At 43.6% G+C, this 27,992-nt stretch overlaps 1 protein-coding gene across 2 annotated transcripts; it reads left to right on the top strand.

The window, feature by feature from the left end:
- The first annotated feature begins 171 nt into the window (after positions 1-171).
- Positions 172-27,992, top strand: mllt3 (MLLT3 super elongation complex subunit). Of its 2 annotated transcripts, XM_076882560.1 has the most exons (13): positions 172-328; positions 907-1,087; positions 9,660-9,742; positions 11,261-11,404; positions 11,750-11,788; positions 13,295-13,405; positions 16,534-17,106; positions 19,910-19,979; positions 24,030-24,156; positions 24,953-25,049; positions 25,161-25,223; positions 25,366-25,437; positions 25,805-27,992. In XM_076882560.1, exons 1-13 carry the CDS (start codon positions 317-319, stop codon positions 25,925-25,927), a joined length of 1,695 nt encoding a protein of 564 aa, XP_076738675.1. In that variant the 5' UTR covers positions 172-316; the 3' UTR covers positions 25,928-27,992. The 2 variants fall into 2 exon arrangements, with proteins under 2 accessions (XP_076738675.1, XP_076738676.1); XM_076882561.1 differs by lacking the exons at positions 172-328; positions 907-1,087; positions 9,660-9,742; positions 11,261-11,404; positions 11,750-11,788 and adding an exon at positions 12,603-12,799.

The following is a 27,992-nucleotide window of genomic DNA, read 5'->3' as shown; positions in this document are numbered from 1 at the left end:
TCAAATAAACACACGTGGAGATTGTCTGAAAGACAAAACAAAAGAAAGACAAATCTAAAGAAATATATATAAGGAGAATGTTAGGTATGTGGGGACCTGGAGTGCATCTTTACCGCAAGTGTTTTACTTTGAAAAGCCCCAAGCGGATACTGTCCACGTCATTACAGACGCTTTACAGCCGGCGAACCTTTCAAAGTCTTGGGTCTGAGTTGAGTCCCTAAGAAACCATGTCGGCCGTCATAGGCAAACTGCACTCACCTCTCATTTAATATAAAACGAAGTCTCCATGAAATAACACGAAGGCTCGGCCTCAGCTATGGCCAGCTCGGTAAGTAGCTGCTCACGGTGCTTTGCTGTTCCCGGCTCGGGTTTAAACACTATACGCGTGGACATTTATGGCACACCGGAGGGGTCCGTGGGTTTTTCTGCAACAAGGGTTTTCGGGCTGTACTGCTACTTAGCGCGCCGCTACCACATGAAATAATAGAGATGTTAAATTCCCCTCAGAGACAGACAGAGGAAAATCTTTTGGGAGAAACCCCCAAAACGTTTCGGCTAATGCGCCGATAGAGTGTTGGAGAGCGGCTGTAGTCAGTGAGAGCAGTCGCTGGGCCGGTAACGCAGACATGCCAACTTTGTTGAGAAGTTTGCTCTTTATTCTTACGATGTTACGGTTTAACAGTTGTGTAACGTTAGCTCAGGAAACAAAGCGCAGGACACACGGAGGTTGAAGTGTGAGCAGCTCAGCTCGTCGTGTGTAAGCGTGTACCTGTTGCTTCAGCTGAGAGGAAACAGACGTTGTTGGACAGCAGCAGACTGCAGTGTTTCAGGAACAAACACCTGCATGAAACATGGACCCGTGACCCGTCTTTAGTAACGCTAACCCTGCGTCTTTGTGCTTTGCAGGGTGCTGTGCAGGTGAAACTGGAACTTGGTCATCGTGCCCAGGTCAGAAAGAAACCCACGGTGGAAGGGTTCACCCACGACTGGATGGTGTTTGTGCGAGGACCAGAGCACAGCAACATCCAGCACTTTGTGGAGAAAGTGGTTTTTCATCTGCACGAAAGCTTCCCGAAACCAAAGCGAGGTGAGGAGAGCTGCCCTGGTGCTTTGTGTGGAGGGGTGGAGGTTAAGGGCTTCACATCTGTAATTGATCACACACACACACACACACACACACACACACACACACACACACACACACACACACACACACACACACACACACATATATACATATATGTGTGTGTGTGTGTGTGTGTGTGTGTATATATGTATACTTTTAATGTGTGTTGTATCTTCATGTGCGTGCATTTATTTCACACCTGTAGTGCAGCGTTTGCAGAGTCAGGTTCTCATTGAAAGTCCTTTCTGTCTTGTTGTCTGTGTAATGTTACGTCCTGGTGTCGTTTCACTTTTCATGTTTTGACACCAATAATCACATAAATAACAACAGACAACACAAATTAGTGAGTGAAGAGGTGCAGGCTGGTGCTTCGGGTTATTATAATACAGTAATAACAATGATGACAATAATCATATAATCAGGTGAAGTATGTGTCTACATGCATCTTTTTTATTTATAGCAGCAGTAGTAATTAGTATAACATTAGTAGTAGCTGTAATAGACACAATAATATTACTACATACAAAACTTTATTTAAGTATAAATAGTTTAGTGTGTCATACATTCATTTATGAATTTCCAAACGTTTCCCAGACCAGTACAAACCAGTGTAAACAACTAACCTTGGAGAAGCCCACAGTTAACCTTCAGACTGTCCACCCAGTGTTCATCACATAGCTCCACAGACAGTAAGGATGATCAGTAATGTTGAACTTATTTAGCTCATACAGCCCACCTTTATCCATAGAGAAGTTAGACTCCGAGGTATCTTAAAATAAGGAAAACAGGACGTCTCAACTTTTCTACATGATAAAGAAAGAAATCTGTCAGCGTGACTCTTTGGAATTAAATTCTAAGAAAATGTCTCAGATAAATTAGTAAAGTTCTGGTAGCTCACTTACTGACCTATAAATCTAAAACTGGACATTTTTAATTTACACAGTTATCAGATTTAACTGTTTCTCTGTTGTTTTATTATGTTAGTGTAGTATCAGTGCCCTTTATCTATCGGAAAAAGCTGTAAAATGTAGAGAAAAATGCCAAGTTTACGCCTTCACAGTGTTTACAGCTGTCCAGTGGGTCAGACTGAAGTCTTTGCTAGACCGATCCTGGTCCCCGGGCCTTATGTTTGACACCCCTGATCTAAAACAATACTGGTGGCCACACAGATACTACTACTACTACTACTACTACTACTACTAATAATAATGATGATCATAATAATAATAATGAAATTATTAGAAAAATTGGTCTGTAATCAAACCAAAACTGTATGATATAATCTTATATAATATAAGTATATAAGTATAAGTAATATATAGTCTTCTAAATGTATTTAACTTTGTTATCTTATCCTGTACTCATCCTAAATACATAACACGTACTTTGTCTAAATTTTTTAATCATTATTTTTATTTTAGGAAACAAATGAGAGACTTTATTCAGACTAAAGTTGGGCGATATGTAAAAATTTTCCAACCGACAATCATCAGTCCAATAATCGGCGATGGGCGATAAATTCGTGCGTCCACAGACTTTTTGATTGCAGAGCAATGTAATCAGTGTAGTACGAGCAAAGTACTCAAACTCGACTAACATGAGCATGCACGTGTCCACCATCCGGCTGAGTATGCTCAGCCTATCGGCGATAGTCGAAATATTCATCCAGTCGCCCGACCCCAATTCAAACTCATTTTAATTATGTTCTTCTTCTACAATAATTCAGTCATGTAGATGGTAAAGCGTTGTTTGTTTGCGCCCATTGTTCATTAGTAGATCCTGAAATATATTTTACCGCAATAATCTGTAATGAAATTATGTAAAATAAATAAAACCTTTAAGCTTCAATAGTTATTTTGTTAAAGCTAACATATAACTGGGAAAATTTGTTGAAAAATGAACAAGTTAATGTTTTGAAGGTACAACTTCTGTTGCAGGAGGGGGTCAGAATCGACCCTGTGGTGTCAGTACTGAGTTTGAAATTGTAGTATCCTGACAACCTGTTCAGCAGTGGCAGACATCATCTGCTTGGAGTGACACACAGTTGAGTTTTTAGAGGAGTACAAGTACAAGATTAACTGTTAATGAAACACGGCACCCAGCTGACACAGCCCTACACACTAGAGCCACTGTGGAAAAGAAGGCTTAGTGTGGTAATATGGAAATCCACCACTGACGGGTGAGGTGATGGTGCTGGTCATCTCTTCATCAATGCACCTGTTGGTGAGTGGCATAGATCAGGGAGCATGTGAAGGTTTTCTCTTTAATAGCAGGAAACATGAGCAAGCATAAGGGTTTAAGATTGTGTTACTGCATCTCTAAACCTTCAGCTCCTATGGGATGTTCCCAGGCTGCACTGGTCAGTATCTATCAAAAGTGATCTAATGAAGGTAGGGTTAGTGTTAGTAAACCAGTGGGGTGCAAAGACTGACCTGTGTGTGCCAGTCCAACAGGTGACTTACTGAAGCTCACACTGGTGAAAACATTGATGCTGGTTCTGATAGAAACGTGTCAGAACACACAGCGTGTCGCAGTTTGTTGCACATGGAGCTGCACAGCAGTAAGGATGTCCACGCTGACCCCCGTCTACTGCCAAAAGGGTCACCAGTGGACACCTGAGCATCAGGACAGGATGATGGAGAAGTGGGAGAAGGTGCCTTCTTTGAGTAGCACAAACTGGAACAACTGGGACAAGTCTAAGGTGTTGAGTTGGGCTTCAGATTCCACAGATATCAGTTCAGTCGAGCATCTGTGGGGCGTGTTGGACAAACAAGTCCAGTCCAAGGAGGCCTTGCCTCACAGCTTACATGACTTCCAGGATCTGCTGCTCCAGTTTAATCTGCCCCCCGATGGCTCACTGACTGGCCTATAATTCATTTTTGACATTTTCATTTAAACTGTTCTCAAACTGAACTTTATACCTGAGTGTTTCCTAGTTTTACACTAGTTGGTTAGTCTAATGTTTTCCTTGTTTAATCAACTAAGAGATCAGTCACCAGCACATGTTGTTGCACCTGGACGTTGTGTGCTTCGCACAAAGATCTGAGCTCAGCTGTTTTTCTTGACATGGTTCCTTTCCAGTTTAACTGAAACAGCCACACAAGCTCCACCTACACACTGAAATAAAACGGAGACATTTAAAGACGTCACGAGCAGATATTAAAATTACAAACTGAAGTGAGGACTAACAGTTTGCTTTAATGGCAGCAGGTCGTGTGCTGATTTATACGATAACCTTTGCAGCAGTATTTACTACAGATGGTTATAAACTGTAGCCTTGGAAACCAGAGGGTTTGGAGGTGGGGGGGACTAAATGGACGTGGACGTCCTTTTAACATGTCTCCATTTCACTTGGCTTGTCAAATGAAATATAAGCTTTGTATGTCCACCTGGACATATCTGGGGTCTGTCGGGACGCCAAAAAATGTAGAAGGTGCTGAACATCAGTCCTGTAGCTCTGCTGCTGTTTACAGTTGTCAGCTGGTCTTTATTGGCTTGTGTAGCAATACCAAACCAAACTAGGTCCACTGATAAGATCTCAGATCCTAAGTGCTCTCAATATAGTCTTCTTCATATGTCAGCACATCAGTGTTTTCTTATCAATCCAAACATCGAAGGGAGTCAGAGCGAGAACGCCAAAAGATGGCGCATGTCTAACTTCTTCTCACTCTCCAAACGATTGGGTGTGTAGCTCGGCGAAGCTCCCCGAGTCGGCGAGTAAAGCCGCCGTTGCGCTTCATCATTGCTGCTGTTTAGTTAGCAGGCCAGCATGGAGGTGTTTCCATGGTGACAGCCAAATGGCAAAGCTGTCTGAACAAATGGAGGTAAAGACGTTGTTAGGAAGCAGCGAAGGCGGTGCTGTTTTTGGCAGCAGAGGCTCGTGCTGCTTAAGCACCTCATTTGGATTCTGTAGTGCCGTTTAATCTACAGATGGAGGGAATCTCTTCAGAGGTGTTTGATATTTCAGAGAATTGTCACTTTTATGGAAAGTTGGAAGATAAAAAAAAATGGTTCATCTCCCTGAAAACTGCGTGAAACGTGTAGTTTGTAACGTGGAGGAAAAATAAATAAGCTCTGAGAAACTGAAGGGCTTCGGGATTTTGCCGGTATTGTTCCTTGATTCCTCAAAAATGCTTCCCACTCATGAAGGTGAAACACAAAGAAAGCTCCAGGCTGGCTGCTGTTGTTTACAAGAAAGCATGGGGTTAGGAGGAGGTGCCGATAAACAAGGCGGCCACCTCCAAGGAACAGGAACTGGGCTGTAAATGCCAACTCTTCCTCGGTTCAATCAATGAAAGGAAGTTTGAGGAAGTGGTTTATTGAAGCTTGATTTATTTGGGGTGTCTGTTGAAAGCTCTTTCACTCCTCTCAGTTGGCCTTACCATAAAACATTTGTCTTTCTTTACAGTCCCTCCCCACAACAAAGCTCCGAGGCCTGAGTCAGGACTCGCTCTGAGACTCGTGGCCTGCTGGTGGAGTTTTATTAGGGCCTGAAACCTGTGAAAGCCTATGCATTCATTTATTATTACTTGTTAACCTTTTTGACATGAATATATCCATAAGTCTGAATAATAAGTCATTGTTGTAGCCATACTCTCCATACTGGGACGTTATATCCAGTACATGATAGCTAGTAAGCAGATGTAGTGCAGCATGTCTTACCTCGTGAGGTAACAGGAGGCCAATAGTTTCAGGAAGTACTGGTGCACACCTGAAGCCCACCTCTGATGGTGGTGTAGTTTGGTTTCCACGTGCGTAGATTGTCTGTTGGATCTTTACCCTAAAATATGAAGCACATTAAATCGACTGCGCGTTGGTGCTGTACAAATAAACCACTCTTCTTCTTCGTCTTCTTCGTCTTCTTCTTCTTCTTCTTGTGGCTGCTTCGTTTGAGGGTGCAGCAGATCACCCACCTCAATCACACCCTGCATATCCTTTATTCCCCCCCATGGAAAACATTAATATCGAGGAGCAGCACCGACTGGAGCTGATGTGACCAACCTGCTGTCTCTTTCTGCTGTTCACTTTTTCTCGATGGTTCTCGTAATGTTAGATTCGTTCTAACACTGGTTTGGCAGCTTTTATTGGACGTAAAGAATCATAATGTGCTCCATTATTACTTCCTTCTTCATCGGACTCATCAGTTACACGTCTGAGGAGCTACTTTCGTTATCATTATTATGATATGCAGATGTTGTCATAAATCAGATCTGAGTGTTCTCTGCTGTGATTTCAGTTTACGACTCTGAAGGTTCATCCAAACTTCGTAAACGGTCCTTCTCAGGCATGTTCGAGTTGTCCTACATCGTCTGCATCATGTTTGCTCTTCATCAAACATGTTGATGATGTTGACGCTAATAAAATCAGATCAAATAATAGGAAATTGATCAACCTTTTGCAAGAATTAAAGTTTGCCACCCCGGAGCTCACTGAGCATCCAACACTTCTGTGGTGGTTTTATAGGTGAGGTGTGGAAGTTTCACCCTGCTGTGTGTGCTGTTAGTCTCAGACCTTTGATCAGGAGTTTCTTTCAGTGCGTTTCTGTGGAGGTGTGTGTATCTTAACAGGCTGACATATGTGATATAGTGTGTATGCAGCCTGCTTCTGTATGTGACCTGCATTAGCATGTGTGCTAGCGGGGTGGGAGAGGTACGACGAGCAGCGAGGAGGATGCTAACCTTTAACTTGCTGAGGCTCTCCACCCGTACGGCCTAACTGACCTCCAACACAAACTTTAGCGTGTGCGTTCATCCCTGCTCTGCTCTTGCTGCTCAGGAGCTTAATGTTGACCTCATTTTGTCGAAGGGTCTTGCTGTTACCTGATTAGTGTGATGTAGAGTCAGGAGAGGTCGTGTAGGGTGGGGGAGTGCAGGGTTGTTGTTGGGTGCTCTGCTCAGTCAACCACAGACACTCTTCATCACCTGCGGTGAATATCATGATGAATTAGTGTTGTCTGTGCATAAATAAGCACTAATCAGATTCACCATGACATAAGAAGAATGCTTTTGCTCAGCTTTTTGTAGCGTTTATCCGAGAACAGGAGCAACTGTTGCCTGCTGGACCATAGCTTCATGCTGATGTGCAGCTTTGGTCGGCCCTTGCTCTTTGAGATTGGCTTAGTCAGTACTTTGGAACAGTTTTAATAGCACTGTCTCTAGTAGAGCAACAGTGATTGAACGTCAAAGTGCCTCTTTACAGGGATGTATGAATGTAAGGGTCCTACATTAGCACCAATATAAACCCACAAACAGATGAGACGCAGGCGTTTTCAGACAAAGGAAAATGTGACAAAGCGATTACTTAGATCCAGGTTTGGCTGCTTGATCTTTTCTTTCCAAACTATCACATGTGTGTCTTTCTTGATAATTCCTTCCACCTTGACAAGATTTCCAGTTCCAGATGGACTGAAGCATACCCACAGCCTAATACTCCCACGCCCTCGTTTCACTGTGGGGACGTGTTTTTGGGGTCTACATCAGTCCCTGCGTTCTCCAAACATAAGCAATGTCTCTATTAGGGCTGTCAAAAAATAGGCACTCCGATCTTAATCACTGACTCCAATGGTACATATTTGCAAGAACATCAATACAAACAGTGCTGTTTTCACATGGCACTGCTGCAGTAAGTCAGGCATGCAGCTAACAGCTGTCTTTAACACCGAACAGTCCTTTCAGAGGAATCTCCAGAGATCAGTGAAGCTTGCATTTCACTAGTATTAAAGTATTAAGAAATTATCATAAATATTAACCTGGCAGGAGCACATGTCAGCATTGCTGTTTAACTATTAGCAATTACCAGGATGTAAAGAGCTGCCTGAAAGGTCAGTTTGGAAATCCAGGCAGTGAGCGGTGTGAGCGTTCACAGTAAGCACTCTGTTTTCTGTCTTCTTCATTTCAACACAGCTAATACCACACTTTGTCCAGATGTGATACATCAAGAATGAGGGGATGTAGGGTTGGGAAGTTCATGCCATAGGTGCTCTTCTAAAGAGCTCAGCGTCAAGGTCGGGGATCAAGGATTTGTAAAGTCTTGTGAATGTGATAACTCAAGGAGGAGGTCACCTAAGATTTTCAACTTGATACCAGAGGTGTATCTGCTGAAAATCTCAGATGAGTTTGAATCCCGCTGACCTCGTGGTTGGAGGACAACATCTCTGAAAATCAGCTCTGATTTTTAAATTCGTGTCTTTGGCTGAGGGGGAGCGCTGCAGGCCACCAGGATTGATTTTATTTAAATCAACTTTATATTTGAAAGAATTAGTTGAAAGGTAACAACTTGACATTTTCAAGATAAAGTCTTCACCATTACTTCTGTTGGTGTAGGATGCAGTTATACTCTTCACCATGCTATTTTTCTGGGTATTGGTATTAAAACTGAAACTGTAGTATTGTTACAAGCCTAGTGTCTATGACACATCTGTCCTAAAATAAGGATCCTGGTTCATTTTGAGGGTAACAAAGGCTGTGACATTTAATTTTGTCAAACAGCTGCAGATTTAAAAGTGTGGAAGGAAAAAAAATCCTGAAAAGCATGAAGCTAACGTTTCACAACAACCATTATGTGCTCCATCAGGTCAAGGCTGCTTTTTCAACCTAAACCACTGAAACCTGAGCACATGTAGGATTTTCAAACTGAGCACATAGCTGTGTATACAAGGACACTGAGAGGTGCCACTGCTGTCATAGTATGAATACATGGACAGATATAGTTCTAGACTACTGGATTAGATCCGTGACCAGTAAGTAAAATAGTTTGTAACTTATTAACAACAATAATTTTAAACATTTAAATAAGAAATTACAAAAGAAGGAAAGAAAACCCAGCCTGGCTTTCACATCTTTCCTCATGAGTTGAACAGATGTGATTTTCAGGAACGAAGATGTTGGAGGCAGCAGAGGGACGATGTGAGAAAGATGTCGTCCTTCTCTACTCTCATCCATCCGTACAGCATTTCTACACATTCACACGCATCACCATCGTAGCTGCATGCTGTGATGTGTCAAACGGACAATATTTGAGAATTAAGCAAAGCTTCCTTTGTTCAATAAGCACACGTAACTTAATTAGTACATTTCCTGCATTGGTACAGTTTGTGACTCAGGAGGGATCCGCTGTGATCCGTGTGCTCCTCTACGAGCATGCGTGGACGTCTTGGCCTTGTCGTGTGTGTTTAAGGCTTTGGCTCTAATGGACGCCCGCTCTCTGTATCGATGCATCAGAGTAGGCTGCAGAAATTGAGTTAATGAGGTCTCATGAGAACACAGCTGCAGGATTAGTGTGTTTAATGACACAATAAATGAAGCAACAGTCTTAATACAGTCCTGTCACCTGGTTCAGGTGTGGAGGGGATGTGATTTATGTAATGGTTGGGTTTTTTGTGTTTGTCAGAGCGGCCGTCTCCCAGCAACCCAACCAGATGGCTGCAGCACACTCAGCGCTGCTCTGCATTTCATGTAACTGCATGAATTTAAAGCAAGCTTTGTGAACTGTCAGCCTCCTGGTGCTGAAGTCTAACAGCAGTTTTCTCTTTCAGTGTGCAAGGATCCACCGTACAAAGTGGAGGAATCTGGATACGCAGGCTTCATCTTGCCCATCGAAGTTTATTTCAGAAACAAGGTACATTTAACAAGCAGCACTCAGCTGCCAGGGTTTGTGTCTGTGGGTAATGCACTATTGTTGTAAGACCCTGAACCTCTAAACCATGAAGGGGTTTTTGTGTATGCTGTGAACATGTGTCGGGTTTGCACCAGGTCGTTCCTGAACTGCAGCTTTGGAGAGGCTGATTGTCAAATGTGTCCATTCAGAGCTGTTTTCATTTTTCTATCAAGAGTCACGTCTTTTCAAGCTGTTGCAACATTTTATGTATTATGTGGAAGCTTCTGCAGCGACGTTACTGAAGGAGTGTACGCGTGATTCAGTTGTGCTCTCTTGAAAGTGTTTTTGCTGGAAAAGAGAAAAAACTGGCCTACCAATACTCAGAGGTGTGTGTGCAGCTCTAACAAAGCAGCAGGTCACACACACAGCTGGGCCTAAAGGCGATGCCACCTTTGCCATGTGAGGGTAAAGGCTGGATGAACTGGTTCTCTCTTTGGGTGACGACACCTGGTAACGTAGGTCATGAATGCAGAGATTTAAATTAAACGACCCCACACAGATACTGGGTCAGAGCCATGAACTGGCACATCCAGTGGAGAGAAAGGTGCATTTTGTAGTGCTGGAAGAGCTCCATTATTGGTTATTGGTGCAAAATTCAGAAGCAGCATTTGTTCCAGAGTTTTAGCTTGTTACTGGTTCCACTGGTTCCACTGGCTCCATTTTCTTTGGCGTTTTCTAGCAGAGAGCCTTTCGAACACATCTAACAGATGCTGACTCCTGAGCAAAGGTCGTCTCAACCCAAACTGTCATCATTTCATCAAATGGTGATTCAAACTAAAAAAGCCAGTAAAAATAATGAAACTAAGTCCAAAAGCAAAAAAATCAAAGTTGATCTTAACCCAGCAAAAACATGGATGTTCATTTGAAAGCTGCCTTAAATTTCTCAACTTATTTTTTTAATTACAATCAGGACTTGAGTTTGCTGTGTTACTGTGGTACTTACTTAGTGCCTCGTGTATCATATTTAACAAATACAGTTCTTGTACATAATCAGTGTGATTTATTTATTTTCCCCTGAAGAAAGTAAATAAATTGCACAACACATTTTTGCCAGATGTAGCAAATTCAATCAAAATGAAGGGTTTATATGAAATTTAAATTTTAATTAATTAATTAAAAAAAAAAATTCTGTCTGTTATTTCATGGTTCAGGCTTCAGAGGGTGTTTGGGATCTGAATAATGTAGTCCGGTCACAGCAGATGGCCCCGCCCCTCCTGTTAAAAGGGAGTTTTTCCTTCCCACTGTCGCCAAAGTGCTGCTCATAGGGGGTCATGTGATTGTTGGGCTTTTCTCTGTATCTACTGTCCAATATAAAGCACCTTCAGGCGACTTTTGTTGTGATTTGATGCTGTGTAAATAAAATTGAATTGAATCTAATTAAATGATGCAGTCAAAAACAGAGCATGATGTGGGTAACGTGCTGCATGACGGGTTTTTATTGTTTGTCCCTTTCGTGGTTTTCCTTCCACTTCTCCGTAGGAAGAACCGAAGAAAGTTCGCTTTGATTATGACTTGTTCCTCCACCTGGAAGGTCACCCGCCCGTCAATCACCTCCGCTGTGAGAAGCTCACCTTCAACAATCCAACAGAGGAGTTTCGTAGGAAGTTACTGAAAGCTGGAGGGGTAGGCACGAGGGCGTGACAGACCAGGTCCATCCTGGGCTGTCGCTTTATATCATGGATGTAGTATGTGTGGAGTATATGTGTATAGTCTTTACAGCAATGACATTAGTTTACGTTCCTCAGTAAATCTGAGGGTTTTAAAACTGCACTTCAGTAGTGATTCACTTTATTTGACATGTCTGGAGCCTCTGATTGGCCCCACAGTGGGCTGAAGTGCTACAGTCAGTCTGGACAGTCAATGGCTGAACTAGTTTACCCTGCATATGTGAGATATGAATAGTAATGAATAGTTTGTATTTTTCTGTTTACCAAGATTGTCACCCTGTTCTTCTGTTGTCCTTCACAGCAACGAAATCCTCACAAAAGAAGTTCAGAAGACTCAAAGGTAAGATTTCTAACAGGCTTGTAGCTCATGACTCCTCCTCCCTGTTACTGTTACCACCTCAGCAATGACACAATGTAGCAGCTATTGTTGCTGCAGATGTTGAACTTTGTTGTAGCACTTTAATGTAAGGGATTTCAGTCAAAACCAGTTGTTTCAAATGTGTCCCGTTACTAAATTGTGCACTTGAACGACTGTCAGATCCACATAAAACGCCTGCAGTCATGGAAACACGGCGTTCACGGGGCAGTGTATGTACGGCCCTGCTGCTCCACACCAGCAGAGGTTTTGGTTGTTTTCTTGTCTGGAGCGTTTACATCTACGTTAACATAGTGCGACTGTCTTCCTGGAGTTTGCCAAAAATAACAGAGCAGCACAGTTGAGCTTTACAAAGTCACAAATCTGTGGTTGTGTATGGACAGGACCAAAGTGGACATGTTTGCTATAATGTGCAGTACGAAAATCAAACGCTGTTGCTAAACATAAAGCATGTGTTTCTTTTTAAAGCTGTGCCAGAAATCGTGGAACAACGGTTTATGTTGTTAAAATGTTGATAAAGTGTTTATAATGAGTTCAATAAACACATCTTTAACTTGCCATCCTTTGCTAAGCTTTTCAATTCCCTCACTGGGACTTTCATGTGCACTGACTTCATTTTAATCCAGTTTATTTACCTCCTCAACATGTCCTGAAGTTCTCCAGAGGCCTGGTAATGAGCTAGTCATGTGATTCAGGTGTGTTGACCCAGGTTGCGCTCTGTAACCTGCAGGACACCGGCCCCGCCCCTGCACTGCGATCTAAGATGACAGCAGGTCCACTTCATGATTAGCCGTAATTAGCTAAATGTTTAGGCTAGGCAGGAATCGGGTTCTGTTCTTGAGTAAGATTTCAGACCACGTGAGGCGTTTCATGAAGAGGGGCATGTGGCAGCACATGATGACCTATATAAGCATTCGATCAAACGTTTGGGGATTGGAGTTGCAGTTGGAGCGGTGCTCACTTGTTGTGCTTCAGGTGAACCTTGAGTGCAGCCAGTATAGTCTATGGTCATATGGTTTTGTGTGTGTTTGGTAACTGTGTGGCATTTATGTGTTACTCTAAATCTTCATGATATCCATCTTCACTTGTACAAGTGAAGAATCCTTTGTTGTTCTTTCTTTGATTGTTGTTGTTGTTTTTGATGCAGTTTTTTTTTTTTTTTTATGGGAATGGGTTTGAGCCAAGTCAGTTACATGTACATGTGAGGCACTGATGTCACTGGGATGACTGGGATGAAATCGATGTAATATAGAACAAATATGTACAAAAGTGCTCACACAAGCTGCTTGACAGTAAAGCTGAACATTCTTTACTGATGTCCTTTTTTCTGGTACTTGACTCTACAAACACAGTGATATTACTCAGTATGACTGATTCATTATCAGCTGTCCTGGTAGAGACTGAACACTCTACATTTACTGAAAGCAAAGAACTCTCTGCTCATTTAAGCTGCTGATTTTCCTTTGGCAGGTGATGATAATGCAGGAGGGCTCAACCTCCCTGTTTGGCTCCCACCTCAAGCTGGCAACACTTCCCAACAGCTCTGACACAAAGAAAAGCAAAGGCTTTACTGCGTCCAAGGTCAGTGTCTCTGCTCTTTACCTTGTTAGCTTATAGCACCGCTGCTACAAAGGTCGCTCGTTTTGCAGCAAAGACCAGCTGCTGCAAAAAAGTTGTAGCACAAGCATGAAATATGTTTTTTAAACCTCAGGGTGATTCCTGCTTGTACTGCACTAAACGCTTTGGCCTGTCGGGGCCTGGAGCCTCTCCCAGGGTGCACCGGTGTTTGGTACTAATTTATTTATTTTGTTTTAGATGAATCACTAAAACTACAATATTGTTAGTTGATATACTTAATTAAAAAAGTAAAAAAAATCAATCAATAAATAATATTATGGTGGTAAAGTTTATATATGCTAAAAGCTTGTTGCTAGGCAAAATGATTATGTCATAATGTGTATAATTGAGCTGTGGTGAACAGAACTGAGATGGTGTTGTATGTGGATAAGAGTTTTCTCTGTATCTGTTATTATAGGATATACTGTACAATGTAAAGCTTGTTGTGATTTGGCTGTATAGATAAAATTGAATTGAACCGAGGTGCTTCGGCCTATTCTTAGCAGGAATGTGCCTGACTCATCAGAGCTGCTGTCATTAAACGTATCAGAAGGACTAGTTGTTTAATGTTAACGCTTTAATTGGTGCCCAATGGGAGAAAATTGTGTCTCCCATACGCAGTCGTCTGCCAGCAAATGGCAAAGCAGCCATCGCTTATAAAACTAGGCCTGTTATTGTTACTCACTGCTGAAGTGCAAAGAATGAGATCGCAGATGCAAGACGTGAGCTTTCTCCGAAGGTGGGCTTTTGCTTTGTGATAGGGTGACGAGTTCAAGAGGGACTCGGACTGCAGTCGATGTCCTTCTACATCGAAAGGAGGGCGATCGTGGCTCAAGAGTTGGGAGTTCGCCTTGTACTCGGAAGGTTGCTGGTTTGAGCCCCGGCTCGGACAGTCTCCATCGTTGTGTCCTTGGGCAAGACACTTCACCCGTTGCCTATTGGTGGTGGTCAGAGGGCCCGGTGGCGCCAGTGTCCGGCAGCCTCGCCTCTGTCAGTGCGCCCCAGGGTGGCTGTGGCTATAATGTAGCTGCCATCACCAGTGTGTGAATGTGTGTGTGAATGGGTGGATGACAGGATATGTAAAGCGCTTTGGGGTCCTTAGGGACTAGTAAAGCGCTATATAAACACAGGCCATTTACCATTTGAGTCAGCTGTCGCCGGGGTGAGGTGTTCAGGGCGTGGCCTTCTGGGAGGCGGTCCCAGGAGAGGTTGCTTCTCGGCTGGCTTGGGAATGTCTCTGTGTTTCCTTGGATAAACTGCAGAAGGCGGTTGTTGTGAGGGAGCTGTGGGCTTCTTCACTACATTTTCATTTATACTGTTCCTAGCACGTCCTTGGGTTTCATGTGAGGCGCTCTGCAAACCAAAGTCATTATTGATATATTTATTTTAATGCAACGACCCGTCAGAGGAAATGGATGATCATTTATGGTGTTTCTATGAATTGCATCAATGTGCATCATTAATAATGCACAGCACAATGTGCCACAGTGTATTCGTTTTGTCATATTTAATAGTGCATGAACATCTTTAGTAGAAAGTTATCTTCACATCATATTTAACCTTTAGATGAGAGACTGGACCCTACAGTCTTCCACAGGTGGGTCACAAATGTTCAAATCAGTGTTTTTATGCCACCTGTGTTATTTTGGTTACTAGTAACCAATGTTGTGCTTTAATGTTTGAAATATTTTCTTTTTAACGTTTTAAACATTTTTTTAAACACTTTGAAAATTGGAAAAAGGGAAAATAATTCCTCAGCAGCAAAGATGTCATCGTCCGTTGTGTGTATATGCATGAGTACATCAGTGTATGTGGTAAGTTTAAAATTAAGATGGCTTGATATCAAAATCATGTTTTTATAGCTGGAACATGAAACCAGAACAACTGCTGTTAAAACCAACCTCAGCAGGTTAGTTTGGAGCCTCTGATGCAGCTGAGGGTTACCATCAGGTTACCTGTTTCTGTTCTGGGTTTAGTCTGGTGTTGGAGGATAACGTGCTCATCATGCACGATGTGAGACGCCACACAGCTGAGCAGCATTTACAGTGTTTGTCCATTATACAGCCCTCAAACTGAACCCACAGTGTGTTGCAGTGTTTCTTAGTTTCACAGCAGCCGTTTGGCTTTCCTCGTTTAGTCGGCTTAGAAATGAGTGGCCAGGAACATCCCTCATTTTTCTGAGATTGCTGGGATCCACTTTATAATATCTGACGTACATCAGAATGTCAGGGGCCGAAGATTTACCCGTGTGGATGTTTGTGGACAAAGAAACAGATATTTAGTGTTTTACAGTAATACAGCATCAGTGTTTCGCTGTACAGTTGATCATTGCAGTGTTTGTCAGCCAATATTGGGACACTGCGTGAAATGTAAATAAAAACAGGATGCACTGATTTAGAACTCATATTTACTCAGAAAAACTTGGTTTAAACTATGAAAATGTAGAAAGATATTAGCAACACATTAGCAAACAGAATCAGCTGATCTGTTCCACACTTTGTGTTTTTGTTTCGCCCAATCAGCTTTGGTTTCAACATCAGCGTGAGGGACAGTTGGGATTAGAGCCAATCACCTGTTCAGATTATGATCCCACAGACTGGGACGATCCCACAGACTGGGACGAAACCACACCTGAGCAGTGTGACTGCTTCCTTCATAAAGGAGGCGTCTTGAAGCTGTACTATCAATAAAGGTTTTTGTACAAGTTTCAGTTAGTGTGTTCAGCACTTTTCCCTGCATTGTTTTTCATTACTATGCATAACTTAATATGTACACGTGTATGATGTCTTTGCATGTGTGGACTGAGTGGGTTTCATGTCCACGGCACCTTTAAAAACATCTTTGCTTGTAAAATCGGTGGCGTGTTCGATACTGTATCAGCTGACAGCGGTATGGTCTCATTAGCGCCCTGACAGCGCGAGGAGCTTCCCTTTGCCTTGTGCCTGAACACTCTGAGCTTTACGTGTTTTTCCCGTGTAGCTTCAGTCTTTCTTTCTCTTCTGTTATTGTTTTGCTTGATGTCACTTTTCATCTCCAGCTACTTAAATATCCGACGCTACTATCTGATCTCCTGTGTTTGTTTCAATCTGCAGGATGGCTCTACAGGAAACACTTTCCTCATCATGGCCACAACCACCAGCTCTGACAACAGCAGCATCTCCAAACTCCACAAGCCATTTAAGGACCATATAGACAAGACCCCAAAAGATTTAAAAGACCCCAAAAGTGCCTTCAGGGACTCAGGCTGGGAACCCGGAAAAGCCCCCAAAGAATCTTCCAGGAAACCCAAAGAGAACCAGCCACTTAGAGAGATCAATCCTAAGATGGGCTTCAAGCAGCCCAAGTCTTTGTCTAAGGAGCGTAGGACTGAGGGGATAACTCATGCGTCGAGGTTAAACAAGCGCTTGTCCGGCCTCGAAGGTGACGATCACGGGACCAAAAGACGCAAAAAGGGGTTTGTGAACTCCTCGGAAATGCAGATTTCAGAGTTGGACGGTCCGTGTTTGGATAAGAAACTACTGAGAGACCGATCGCAGCTGCACAGCAGTAAGCTACGAGCAGAAAGCGAGGACGCAGACCTCAGGAGCGTGTCCACGCTGCCGCCATTCCAGGACCTGGTTGATGCTAATGACTCTGATATGGAGGACCAGTCTGCCAGATCGGATGTGAGTAAACGTGACGCTTTACTGTCGTTACAGCTGGGAATGAGCTCATCTACTGGTAACTTCCACCAGTAAACCTGGTGGAAGTTCTGGTGCGTTCGTCTGCACATTGATTGGTTTGGGAGCAAACAGCTGATGATGAAGATGTCGAGTATCTAACAGAGTGTCTGTGTCTTCTTCAAACCCATGAGCCAAATTAGGAAAATGCTGCAGCCTCATGAACAGGCTGACATTTGACCTTGTTGCCATGCCCACGCTGGTTTGCAGAGAGCCTCCCCATAAAGAAGTTTTAAAGCCAAATCACAGACGAGACAGATTTATGGTTTTACGGCACCTGAGGAGAAACGAGGGCCGTAAATAGCACAGCTCCTCTTTAATTCTTTTAGCTTTGAAAGAATCAAATGGCTGCGTGTTTGTGCTTCACAGCATTTCTTTCTGCAGCAGTTTTTATTTCTGTTGTCAGTGATTGTATGAAGTGCAGCTCTTTCATGCATCGTTCTCTGCCGCGTGGTTAGTCAAAGGAGTTCTCACAGAGTGGCACCGAAACCTGTGTTTTTGTCATGGAAGTAGCTTTGGGGTGGGGGCTGCTGCAGCTACTGGTTGTAAAAAGCATGTGGGGTGACAAATTCCAGGCATTTGATTGTGCCCAGGCTAGCAACCCTGGTGGGCCTGAGGCGACACAGCCCAGCGCTCCCATTGCTTCATCTTTGATCTCAGAGTTTGGGAGCGAGTGCTCGGATAAAAACGGCAGAGAAGGAAACGCGGACGAGGTGATGACATGAAGGAAGGGAAACTGGGTGTGGCCTCCGACCAGCACACGTCTGTTTAAAACGAATCAGTTTTATTTCCATGGCGCCGCATCGTCGAGGCGCTTTGTGCTGGATGGTCAGGACCCCACAGAGATGCTGGTGTCTCAGGATGCTGACGATGTCACACTGGTGACGTTCTGGTGACAGATAAATTTAGTAAAAGAAAGTTTATCATCTATTTGATTTAAGTGTCCACTCATCATCATCACACAGCACGAAGAACATTTAATTATGTAAGAGTGTCTAAAAATTCAAACATGATAAAAATAATCTTTATTTTGAATGACAGTATTCATGTTATCCTGAGTCTGTGCAGTGTTTTTCTACATTCAGCTGTTTTAATCACATCCCAGATTTGTTTGCTCTTCATGAGATGTCGTCTGCTGCTGTGGACAATCCTCTCACTCTTATTTTCAAACTGAAATGAGTGCCAGCCATCTGTTGTCATTAGCTTTGCAGGTTAGCGGGATTCATTATTGTAGGCTGAACAGATCACAGATGGGATATTGATCTGTGACAGTGGACGCGTGGAGGAGCGAGCGGGTTGCTCGCTGTGCAGAGCAGCGGGGGAACTGTAGCTGAACCCATTGTCGGGAACTAATCAGAGGAAATCCAGAGCAGATGAATCGGATGGTTCGAGCGTGAGGAGCAGAGCTGAGGCAGAGCGCTGCGAGCTGTGGATGTGAGAGCGGCTGCAGGCATCAACTTTTCCCACTTTGTTCCCCGTGGTTTCTAAACTAGACCGTCAGACAGTTTCCTGGATGTGCTGTCGGTTTATTGTCTCTTGATGTGATTGGGTTTGCTTACTTGGAGTAAAGGAGAACAAAAGCCGTAAACAGGAGTGCCGGTCAGATTTATGACACTTTGAAGAAGCCTGTAAACCAGCAGAGCAGCTGTGCGCTCTTTCTCTCACGTTTCTCCTCACCATGTTTTGCACTGTGAAGGTTTCCTTATGTATCTGTGCATGTACATTGAAACACGTTTAAACGTGCACTGTCATTGTTTAAGTCCACATCTCAGTCAATCTGAAAGAGTCAAACATCCTCACTCTGGGCTGTGTGAGCCTCTGCTGCCTGTGGGCAGATGCTGCTTCAAGAAAGGGTTTAAAAGAACGATTTTCATTTTTGGCTTTTATGAATCCAAACTACAGACGTGTCAAACACAAACATGGACATGAAGGGAAGGACTGTATGGAAATGTCAGCACACACTGTTTCATGTGAACTGTGTGTGCTGTTATAAAAGGTACTGCTTCAACCTTGAACATTTACACAGAAATCTAATTTTCTCTTGATGCTTTGCCGACCCAACAGACGATGGATGGCACTATGAAACCTCCTGTTGGAGCTTTTCTTTGTCCAACTAAGGTCAGGACAGATAGTTCTGACATTAGTTGGAAAAAGACATCCAGTGCTCTCTGCAGCCTCGTTTGTTTTATGTTTGTATTTGTTGAAAATAAATACAAACCTTGATAAATAAACATATTTTTAATAAAGAGAGTCCCCCTCACTGTAACTCTTAATTCCTGTCCCTTGGAGGTGGTTTGAAAGCCGAACGTGTTCAAAGTGGGAACACTGGTGAGTCCAGGTTGGTCCACTCCTGCTGGGTTTGGTCTTCTTTCAGCACATACATAATAATAACAGTAAATGGTAAATGGCCTGTATTTATATAGCGCTTTTCTAGTCCCTAAGGACCCCAAAGCACTTTACACATCCAGTCATCCACCCATTCACACACTGGTGATGGCAGCTACATTGTAGCCACAGCCACCCTGGGGGGCACTGACAGAGGCGATGGTGTTGGACACTGGTGCCACCGGGCCCTCTGACCACCACCAGTAGGCAACGGCCCAAGGACACAACGACCGAGACTGTCGGAGCCGGGGCTCGAATAGTATTCATTTGCTTCTGTGTTTGCAGAACCGCCACATTCAGTCAAACAGCAGTTTGAGTCATATTTTTATCATTAATCGCTGCCTGTTTCTCTTCTTCCTCCCAGTCTGAGCAGCCCAGTCCAGCGGGTTCCAGCTCCAGTTCAAGCTTTGCTCCCACACCCCACAAACGACAAGGTAACCGACTTGGACCGTGCACACAAGTTACAAAGTTTAGTTTGTGCTGTTTGTTAGTGACACTAACATCATACGTGACACTTCGTGCAGTCAAAGCGATGTAACCAATAAACTGCAGCGCTTTGATTTGTTTGTTTTCGTGATTAGATTTATATCACGAGTGCCACGTGAAATTAAACATAATCGTGAGCAAATGATTTAAACTGTACAGGCACATGTGTTCAGTGCCATTCAGCAAACAGCCGCCTCGCACACATGCGTGTGCTCAGCAGCACCGTAGAAGAATTGAATTCACTTTTTAATGACTTTTCTTTTCAACAAATCAACAACAGCACAGGACAAAGGGGGGTGGGTGGTGGGGTGTTGAGATGTAATCAGATAAATCTGGAATATTAACTGTGATAACAACAATTATCCTAATAGATCTTCAGCTGCTTGTTGGGAGAATCTGGGAGAGGAAAACTAACGTGAGCACAAAGTGTCTGAATGTTTTCCCATCGTCACTTTCCACGATGCACAGAGGACAGGGCTGGGGTGATGTCAGGATGTGACGAGACTATAGTGAGTCCAACTGTTGTGTTACACAGGTGGAAGTATTCAGTCTGGCAGTGTGAAGCTTAAACAGTGTTTTTAACATCACTTTAGGTCCAGCTGACATAAACTTATCACACTCACTGGTAGAAATCAAAGAAAGCAAATGCATCCAACAGTCTGTTGTCATGCAAGCGTAACACCAAGTACACAGTGGTAGCCTAACACTTATTGTGTGCCCTGTAGAGACTGTGGTATGGTTGTCATAAGGTTGCTACACTGTTTGGATTAAACGCTCCTTAGCAGCAGGATCGATATTGAACAGTGTTGTTTCACCGCCTCCAGCTGACACGCAGCACCCCTGCACACAGGCAGACACACAACCTCTTTCCTCACTACGACACATGTAGCTGACATTCACAACAATGCACAGCACTCAGCAAAACTCCAATGTAAAGAAAACTGAAGTGTTACACAGTTACCATAATCGTTAACCTGCTTGGTGGGAATTTAACATGCTCACGATTTGAGATAATTAGCTGTTATCATTAAAGTGGACATGAAACGCTACATGTATGAAGGCTAATTTACACCACTGAGCCCTGCTCTCAAAGGTAACGCTGTCTGTGCAGCTCGATTTAAGAAGTAAGTGCTTAAAGTTTAAGTTTATATAACACGTTTACCGACATCAGCATGTGATGTCACTGGGTTGGTTAGTTTATGTTAGCTTACTAGTAACAGTAACACTTTAAAATAGTCGGTGCTAGTGCCTATGGCTGATTACAAAACAGTAACAATACTGTGGCTCTATGTTAATTACACATGGAGGCGTTTGCCTGAAAAATGTTATGCTCATGTTAACCTCCTAGGACCGGGCGTCCACATATGTGGACATCACATTTTGGGTTATTTAGACCAAAATACTAAATTTTGCTCTACAAGGGCCTGATATCCACTTACGAGGACATTATACTGCTGCTGTTCTATAAAATTTTATCAGATGTGGCTGATATTTTTCTTAAAAACAAAAATAAGGTAAAAAACCAAATCTGGTAATTCTTTGTTTTTACATTCATCGGGCCCCAATGTGACCAAATATCAAAGAGAAAGTCTGGAACTGAAGTTAAGAAGTACCCACCGAAGGAAGGATGAATGGCTGGATCATGAAAACCTGACATATCTCTGCATGTTGTGTTTTTCCTCTCGGCTGTAAAAAGGCTGATTGTCATCACCCCGCTGGTCGGATGGTTGGGGTGGAGAGCCAGGTTTGTGCATGCAGTACCTCAAGAACGAGGCTACGTAGGATTTAAGCTAACGACGTCGACGAGTTTGAATCTCGGTGACCTCGACCTCGAGGTCTCTGGCAGTGGACCCGGTCATGTGAGAAATGTTGTGCCTGGCTCTTCCACTTTAGGGATTACAGCTCCTAACGCGTTCATTCCTACTGGGACCACTTCGTTCTTGACCTTCTACGTTGGCTCCAGTTTTCCTCCAGTTTTTCTCATGCTCCCCTTCCTGACATGCTCTCTGCTGGGACTGCCACATCTATCACAACTGCAGCCTTCTGCTCCTTGTCCAGCACCACTGTGTGTGGTTGATTAGCCAGCAGCTGCTGCCAGGTGTTCTTGGAGGGCTGTTTGCCTCTTTAGCCAGTAGGTGTCCAGTACTATCCAGCTCTTCATTGTGGAGTCATTGTTGGATGTCTGTGTTTGTTATGTTGGCTTTTTCTGGGAGGTTCTTTGGTCTGCTGTTGGGTCCTCCAGCCACCTGATGTTGGTGTTGTGTGATGCTACTTTCTCACAGTACTGCTCAGTCTCAGGACCTGGTCATGGCGCCATCTCTGTCTTCCCTGGCTAACAGTAGTCTTGCATTCTTCCAGCCTGTGTGCCATCGCCCCACATAACCTGCACTGTGGCTCCTCCGTCATTGACTTGTAGACTAAGCGGAGCAATATTAAGATGTGGAAAGGCTCCAAAGTTAAAGCCAATTAATAGTCTGCTTTGACAGGTCCCACTATGTCCAGATTCCTTGTAAACCCAGTTCCGTGCTTTCCTCCTCTAGCTGCCGGACCTCGGCTCGGACCATGCCTCTCCTCAGCCAGGGCTCAGCTATTGCCCATTGTTGGAAGTGGGTGGACCCGAGTCCCTAACGCCCCATGCAGGACTTGCCAATGAGTCTTGGTACTATACCATGCTGGTATAGCCAGACCTTGAATTCGCCTGGTATGCCTGAACCTGCATCTTATGTAGCCACTCTACATCGTGCTCCTGCAGTGGACGAACTCTCATTTCCAGCCCGCTGGCACAGACTTTCCCGGGAAGGCTGAGGAGAGTGATCCCTCCTACATATTCTAATATGAACCATAAGCTTTATTATTGTAAAGTGGAAGCATTAACTAGCTGTGTATATCATATTGTCTGCAATCATACCGGTACAAATTCTTACGTGATACAAAACTGTCGTACTGAGATATCATTGCTATAGCAACACCAGGTGGTTATGATCCCTAGTGCATGCAATTAAGAGACAAGCCTGGGCATGTCTGGGAGTGAGAGCCACATGTGTCAGTCTGCAGTGGAGCAACTTCAGGAACCTCCAACAATCACAGTGCTCTGCAACATATGCAAGAACCTGTTTCAGCCCTTCAGGTGAAAAAACTGTGCGCTACAGTCAGGCTGTGTGTGGGGAGACATTAGCTGCTGGTGTCATGTGACCCAAATGTAAACAAATGACTCCAAGTGTGGCTGAAGGACGTCATGTGACAGGAAGAGCAAACAGTGGATGAAAGTTACTGATACAGTACATGGTGCAAGACCAAAGCAGCAGGTTAAAAAGCTCAACTCATGACCCAACATCCCAGGTAGAAGAGAGTCTTCAGTTTTATTGTGAAAATATTGTGCAGGTTCCTAAAGAGTCACAAGGTTAAGTTACTTTAGTTACTGTTTAACAAAAGTTTCCAGGCCAAACTACGACTGTTTCTGTACTACATTTGACTTATTCTGTGTTGCAGTGCCGTGCCACTTTCACGCTGCTGCAAACGGCACTGTGTCATCAGTGACAGTAGCTCATTGGAAGCAATCATGGGATGCCCTTCATTTAATCAAACTTAGAAATGCTGCAGAAAATATCTTTTTGTGTAAATGATCAGAAACATTATTACCACAAATCTTCTTAAAGTATCACTTTGAGCCTGTAAACAAACGGGCACAGCCCTGGTTTATAAACTTTTACTTTGAGTCGGTTCAGAAAGTTGAAGACGTCGTAAGAGAGGCTGCTAAATCATTTTGAGATTGAAGAACATGAAAGAATCATGTTGTTTTCCTGAGCAATGAGAACAATTGAAAACCAGAGCTGTAAGTCAGCTATGTAGAGTTCGAGATGTGTGCATGTTCCCTTTGAAAGTCAGATCACCACATTTGCTGAGCTTTACAGTACCAACGTCACAATCTGCAGCTTTCTGCTTGTATTCCTGAGGTTTAAACTGCAATGACTGAGGCTTTATTGAACTGTTCCACTCAGTGCTTGGCCCGCTGCAGTCAGTGATGCAGGATCTGCACTCGGACGACGACGACGATTCAGAGGACGACAACGACGACGTGGATTCAGACACGGATCGAGCAGCACACCTCACACACCACCAGCACAGGTTAGTAACCCGAGGGCAGCTTTTCGAATGGCTGAACCGCACACTAGTTTAGTTTCATAGAGCTGTGTGCAGACATTGGTAATGAATTCCTTTTAACCAGGATATTGCTATTATGAGGGCTACTTTGTATCTCACATGTTTGTGCAGTAGAGCCAGCCTTTAACAACAAACCTGTAAAATGATGAAGAGCCGCTATTTAAATCTTGGTTAAAATTGCTTGGGACAGTTTCTAAAGGTTCTTTCAACGTGCCTTTTACTAACTTTTCAAGTATTTCATGTAAGCTCTTTCCAACTCTCTCCACCATCCTGTTGGTGGAGGCGTGCCGTCAACCTTGGCCAAAAAGCATAACTTAACCAGATCGTCTCCGTCTCCAACAGTTGACCGGTTTTCTATCATCTATGCCAGGGGTGGGCAATTCCAGGCCTCGATGGCCGGTGTCCTGCAGGTTTTAGATGTGTCCTTGATCCAACACAGCTGATTCAAATGGATAAATGACCTCCTCATGATGTCCTGAAGTTCTCCAGAGGCTGGTAATGAACTAATCATGTGATTCAGGTGTGTTGACCCAGGGTGAGATCTAAAACCTGCAGGACACCGGCCCTCGAGGCCTGGAGTTGGACACCCCTGATCTAGCAGGCCCCTCCCTGACACTGATTCTGCGAGAGTCATCTTCATGTTAAAGACCGTCCTTCGTCCCCACTCTCTCAGATGGGGGATTTTTCATTGTTAGCGGTTTTTAGCTAACAGCTGAGACAACAGTTTTAATGTCTTTATTCTTTGTGACTTCACACTTAGGATTAGTTTAAGTGATGGCAGCAGAAGTGACAGCTCCTCCCATTCCCCGCTGTCGTGCAGTGAGGCCCCGCCCTTATTAAAGTCTACTAATAACCAGGTAATCATATCAGTAATATACTGGCTTATGTCTTAGATCAGCATGATTGAAAGCCACAGTATCCAGGTGTGTGCGTGACCCTGGGTGACTCTTTGCTCTTCTGTCTGTCAGATAGTGGAAGTAAAAAGTCCCACCAAGCAGAGCAAGCAAGACAAAAGCATGGAGTGTGATAAGGTGAGAACGAGTGTCTTTGGTTTTTAGATGTGGAGTAGACTAGTAAATATTCTGAAATATGGAAAGTGTTGTTATGTCTTGGGGTTTGTTACCATCAGCCACTGCTACATCATGACAGCCGTCTTTGCTTTGTGCTTTTCAGGTTTACCTGGATGAGCTGGTGGAGCTGCATAAAAGACTAATGACACTAAGAGAAGGTCACATACTGCAACAGGTGAGCTGATGTCAGCAGTGTCCGATACGTCCATCAGACACAAACCCACTTCTACAAAGCTTGGGATCCGTGTCAGATGTAAAAACTGAATTCAGTGATTTTCAGATCTCAGATTTTATTCACACGATTTAAATCGACCAGTTGAGGAAACACGTTAGCGCAGGTCGAAGCTCTCTTCTGATTGGCCAGCTGAGAGCATGGTGTGCCTGCAGCAGATGACTGCATAAAGAAATCTGCTTGTTTAAAATAAATATTAGACCTTAGACGAAATAATAATGATGAAGTAGTAATGTATAACAATAGTTAATAGTTGCAGACTTTACTTTGACCCAGCCTGTGCCCACCACTCTCACTTTCTGTCTTGCAGATTGTAAACCTGATTGAAGAGACCGGACACTTCCACATTACAAACACTACGTTTGACTTTGACCTTTGCTCTTTGGACAGAAGTACAGTAAGGAAGCTGCAGAGCTATCTCGGGACGTCCTGAGGCACACAGCAGTTGGGTGCTGGATCCGAGCCTCTGACTCGTCCTGTATCAGTTCCAGCTGTAGTTGGCGTGTCTAAACCTCACAGTGGGTCCAGCCTGCTGCTTCGACCCCCCTGAACAAAGAGTTCACCCTGCTGCAGAAATCGGGGGTAGATGTACGAGATCAGGATGTCAGCAGGCAACAATCTGAAAGCTTGATATGAAGGGTTGGTGGGTGGGAGTGATTCTGCTGCCATGTATGTTGTTGTTTATCGTGACAAGTGCATGATCAACTTTGCCTTACAACATTGTACGTCTTATTTATTAAATTTAATTTGCAGGTGTGTGTGCGTGTGTGTTGGGTGGAAAAAAGTGAAACAGGACTTTGAAGAGCTCTATAAGGCACAAGTCTGACCAGTAACACTACTCTGCTTCGGTCTCCGATCAGATATCCGATTCATTCATTTCCCTGGGATCAAACAGCGTCCGCACAGATGCATCTCTGTTGTTCTGTTTTGTTGTGTGCGACCTCACAGTTTGCAAAGACGTGTGAAATATGAAGAAGAATCCAGCAGGAGGTCTGGATACAAAGTGACACATCATGGCGAGCGTGCTGAGTTGAGAGCGCCGTCGTCTGAAAACTAAAAGTTGAGAAGTTTCTCCAGTTTGTTCTGGAGTTAAAGCTTTAAAAAAACTTTATTTGTAAGTGTGTCTTTATTAAAGCCACCTTTATGCAAACTCTGAACTTTGAATCCACTGGAGCTTTACAAAAATCTTTGGCCTTGTCTCCTGCTGAAAGTGTCCTTCCTACATAGGAGTGTAGGGAGCACATTAACATAAACATCCTTCTGAGAATAAAGTGGAAATGTGCAGATTAGTTATTGCAACTAAACCTGATCCTGAAGCATTTCACCAGCTCACAGTGCAGCTGTGGCACTTAAAACGACTGTCATCGCCACATTTCAGTGTTTTTCTCTAAATAGATTTTTGACTTTATTCTCAAAATGATCGACATTGTTTTTTAATCTTACTGTGGTCCTGTTACTCGGCTCTACAAAGTGAACTCATTTTACCAGCTTTAAATACCAGATGAACTCATGTCGGCTGCTTTAAAAACCTGTTTAATGTTGTTTAAACAGCAGGGCATGAATGGCTGCTCGCCTGTGCTGAGCACTCATCTTTGGTACAGGAGAGCTGCCTCTCAGGAGGTCCTGCCCACTAAGCTTTTGCTTCTGATCGCCTGCCTAAGCACAGATCATGGGTTCAGTTGGTTTAGGATGTTTGTAGACAAAGATCCACTAACACGTGGAGTTGCACAACCAACCCAAAACCTGTAGGAGGAACCGTTAACAGGTACTCTGAGGTGTGGATGTGTTTCACCTGTTAAATCAAAGCTCAGCGTGAGACGAGGCCTTTCTTGGAGTCGCCACAGGGACACGTGACAGTCTGATGAGGATGATTTCGTATTTTGAGGATTGAATGAACTATAAATGTTCTGTATGATGTGCACATCGCACACATGTGGATGAGCTGGTTTTTGTATGTGCGTCTGAAGTAGCTGTGTACACTGTGCACAAATTGTGGTGTCAGGCCCAAAATGTTTGCTGTGTGCATCTTACAGCAGCCTCTGATCATTAGTTCAAAATATCAGCTTTTAGCTCCACCTAGTGGTAACATGTTAAAACTGCTGCACAGCTCCCTGAAGTGGGAAATCCACAGTTAAATGATTCATCTCATCTTTATTCACTGCTTATATTAAGTTAATGTGAATGATGCATACAAAGCCCTGCCTTTGGTTCAAGCAGACTTACTCCACGATTCTGTGACCATCGTTACCCCCAAAGTCGATGTCTTTGCCTAAAAATATGTAAAATGTTGTTTCCTGGTTAAAGCAGTCACAGGACAGCCCTCCGTAAAGGAAGCTAAAATAGACTGATTGCCCCCTATTGGCTGTTAGTACAGGCCGACAGCTTCACCCTTCTGTACTACACCTTAAAATAATATAAACTCATTAATAGCACTAATAAAAATGTGATTATCTGACCGGTTTTTGATGTGATGCTTTAAAAGCAGTGCGTTTCGTTAT

This window comes from Maylandia zebra, linkage group LG3 (assembly GCF_041146795.1).
Source record: "Maylandia zebra isolate NMK-2024a linkage group LG3, Mzebra_GT3a, whole genome shotgun sequence".
Classification (NCBI taxonomy): Eukaryota; Metazoa; Chordata; class Actinopteri; order Cichliformes; family Cichlidae; genus Maylandia; species Maylandia zebra.
Note: the sequence above shows the minus strand (reverse complement) of the source record. Positions and strands in the feature narration are given on the sequence as shown.

Excerpts from the sequence above, each read along its gene's own strand:
- mllt3 (XM_076882560.1), top strand. Across the intron at positions 1,088-9,659 it reads CTTCCCGAAACCAAAGCGAG|TGTGCAAGGATCCACCGTAC; the intron begins GTGAGGAGAGCT and ends TTTCTCTTTCAG. Across the intron at positions 13,406-16,533 it reads AAGGCTTTACTGCGTCCAAG|GATGGCTCTACAGGAAACAC; the intron begins GTCAGTGTCTCT and ends TTCAATCTGCAG.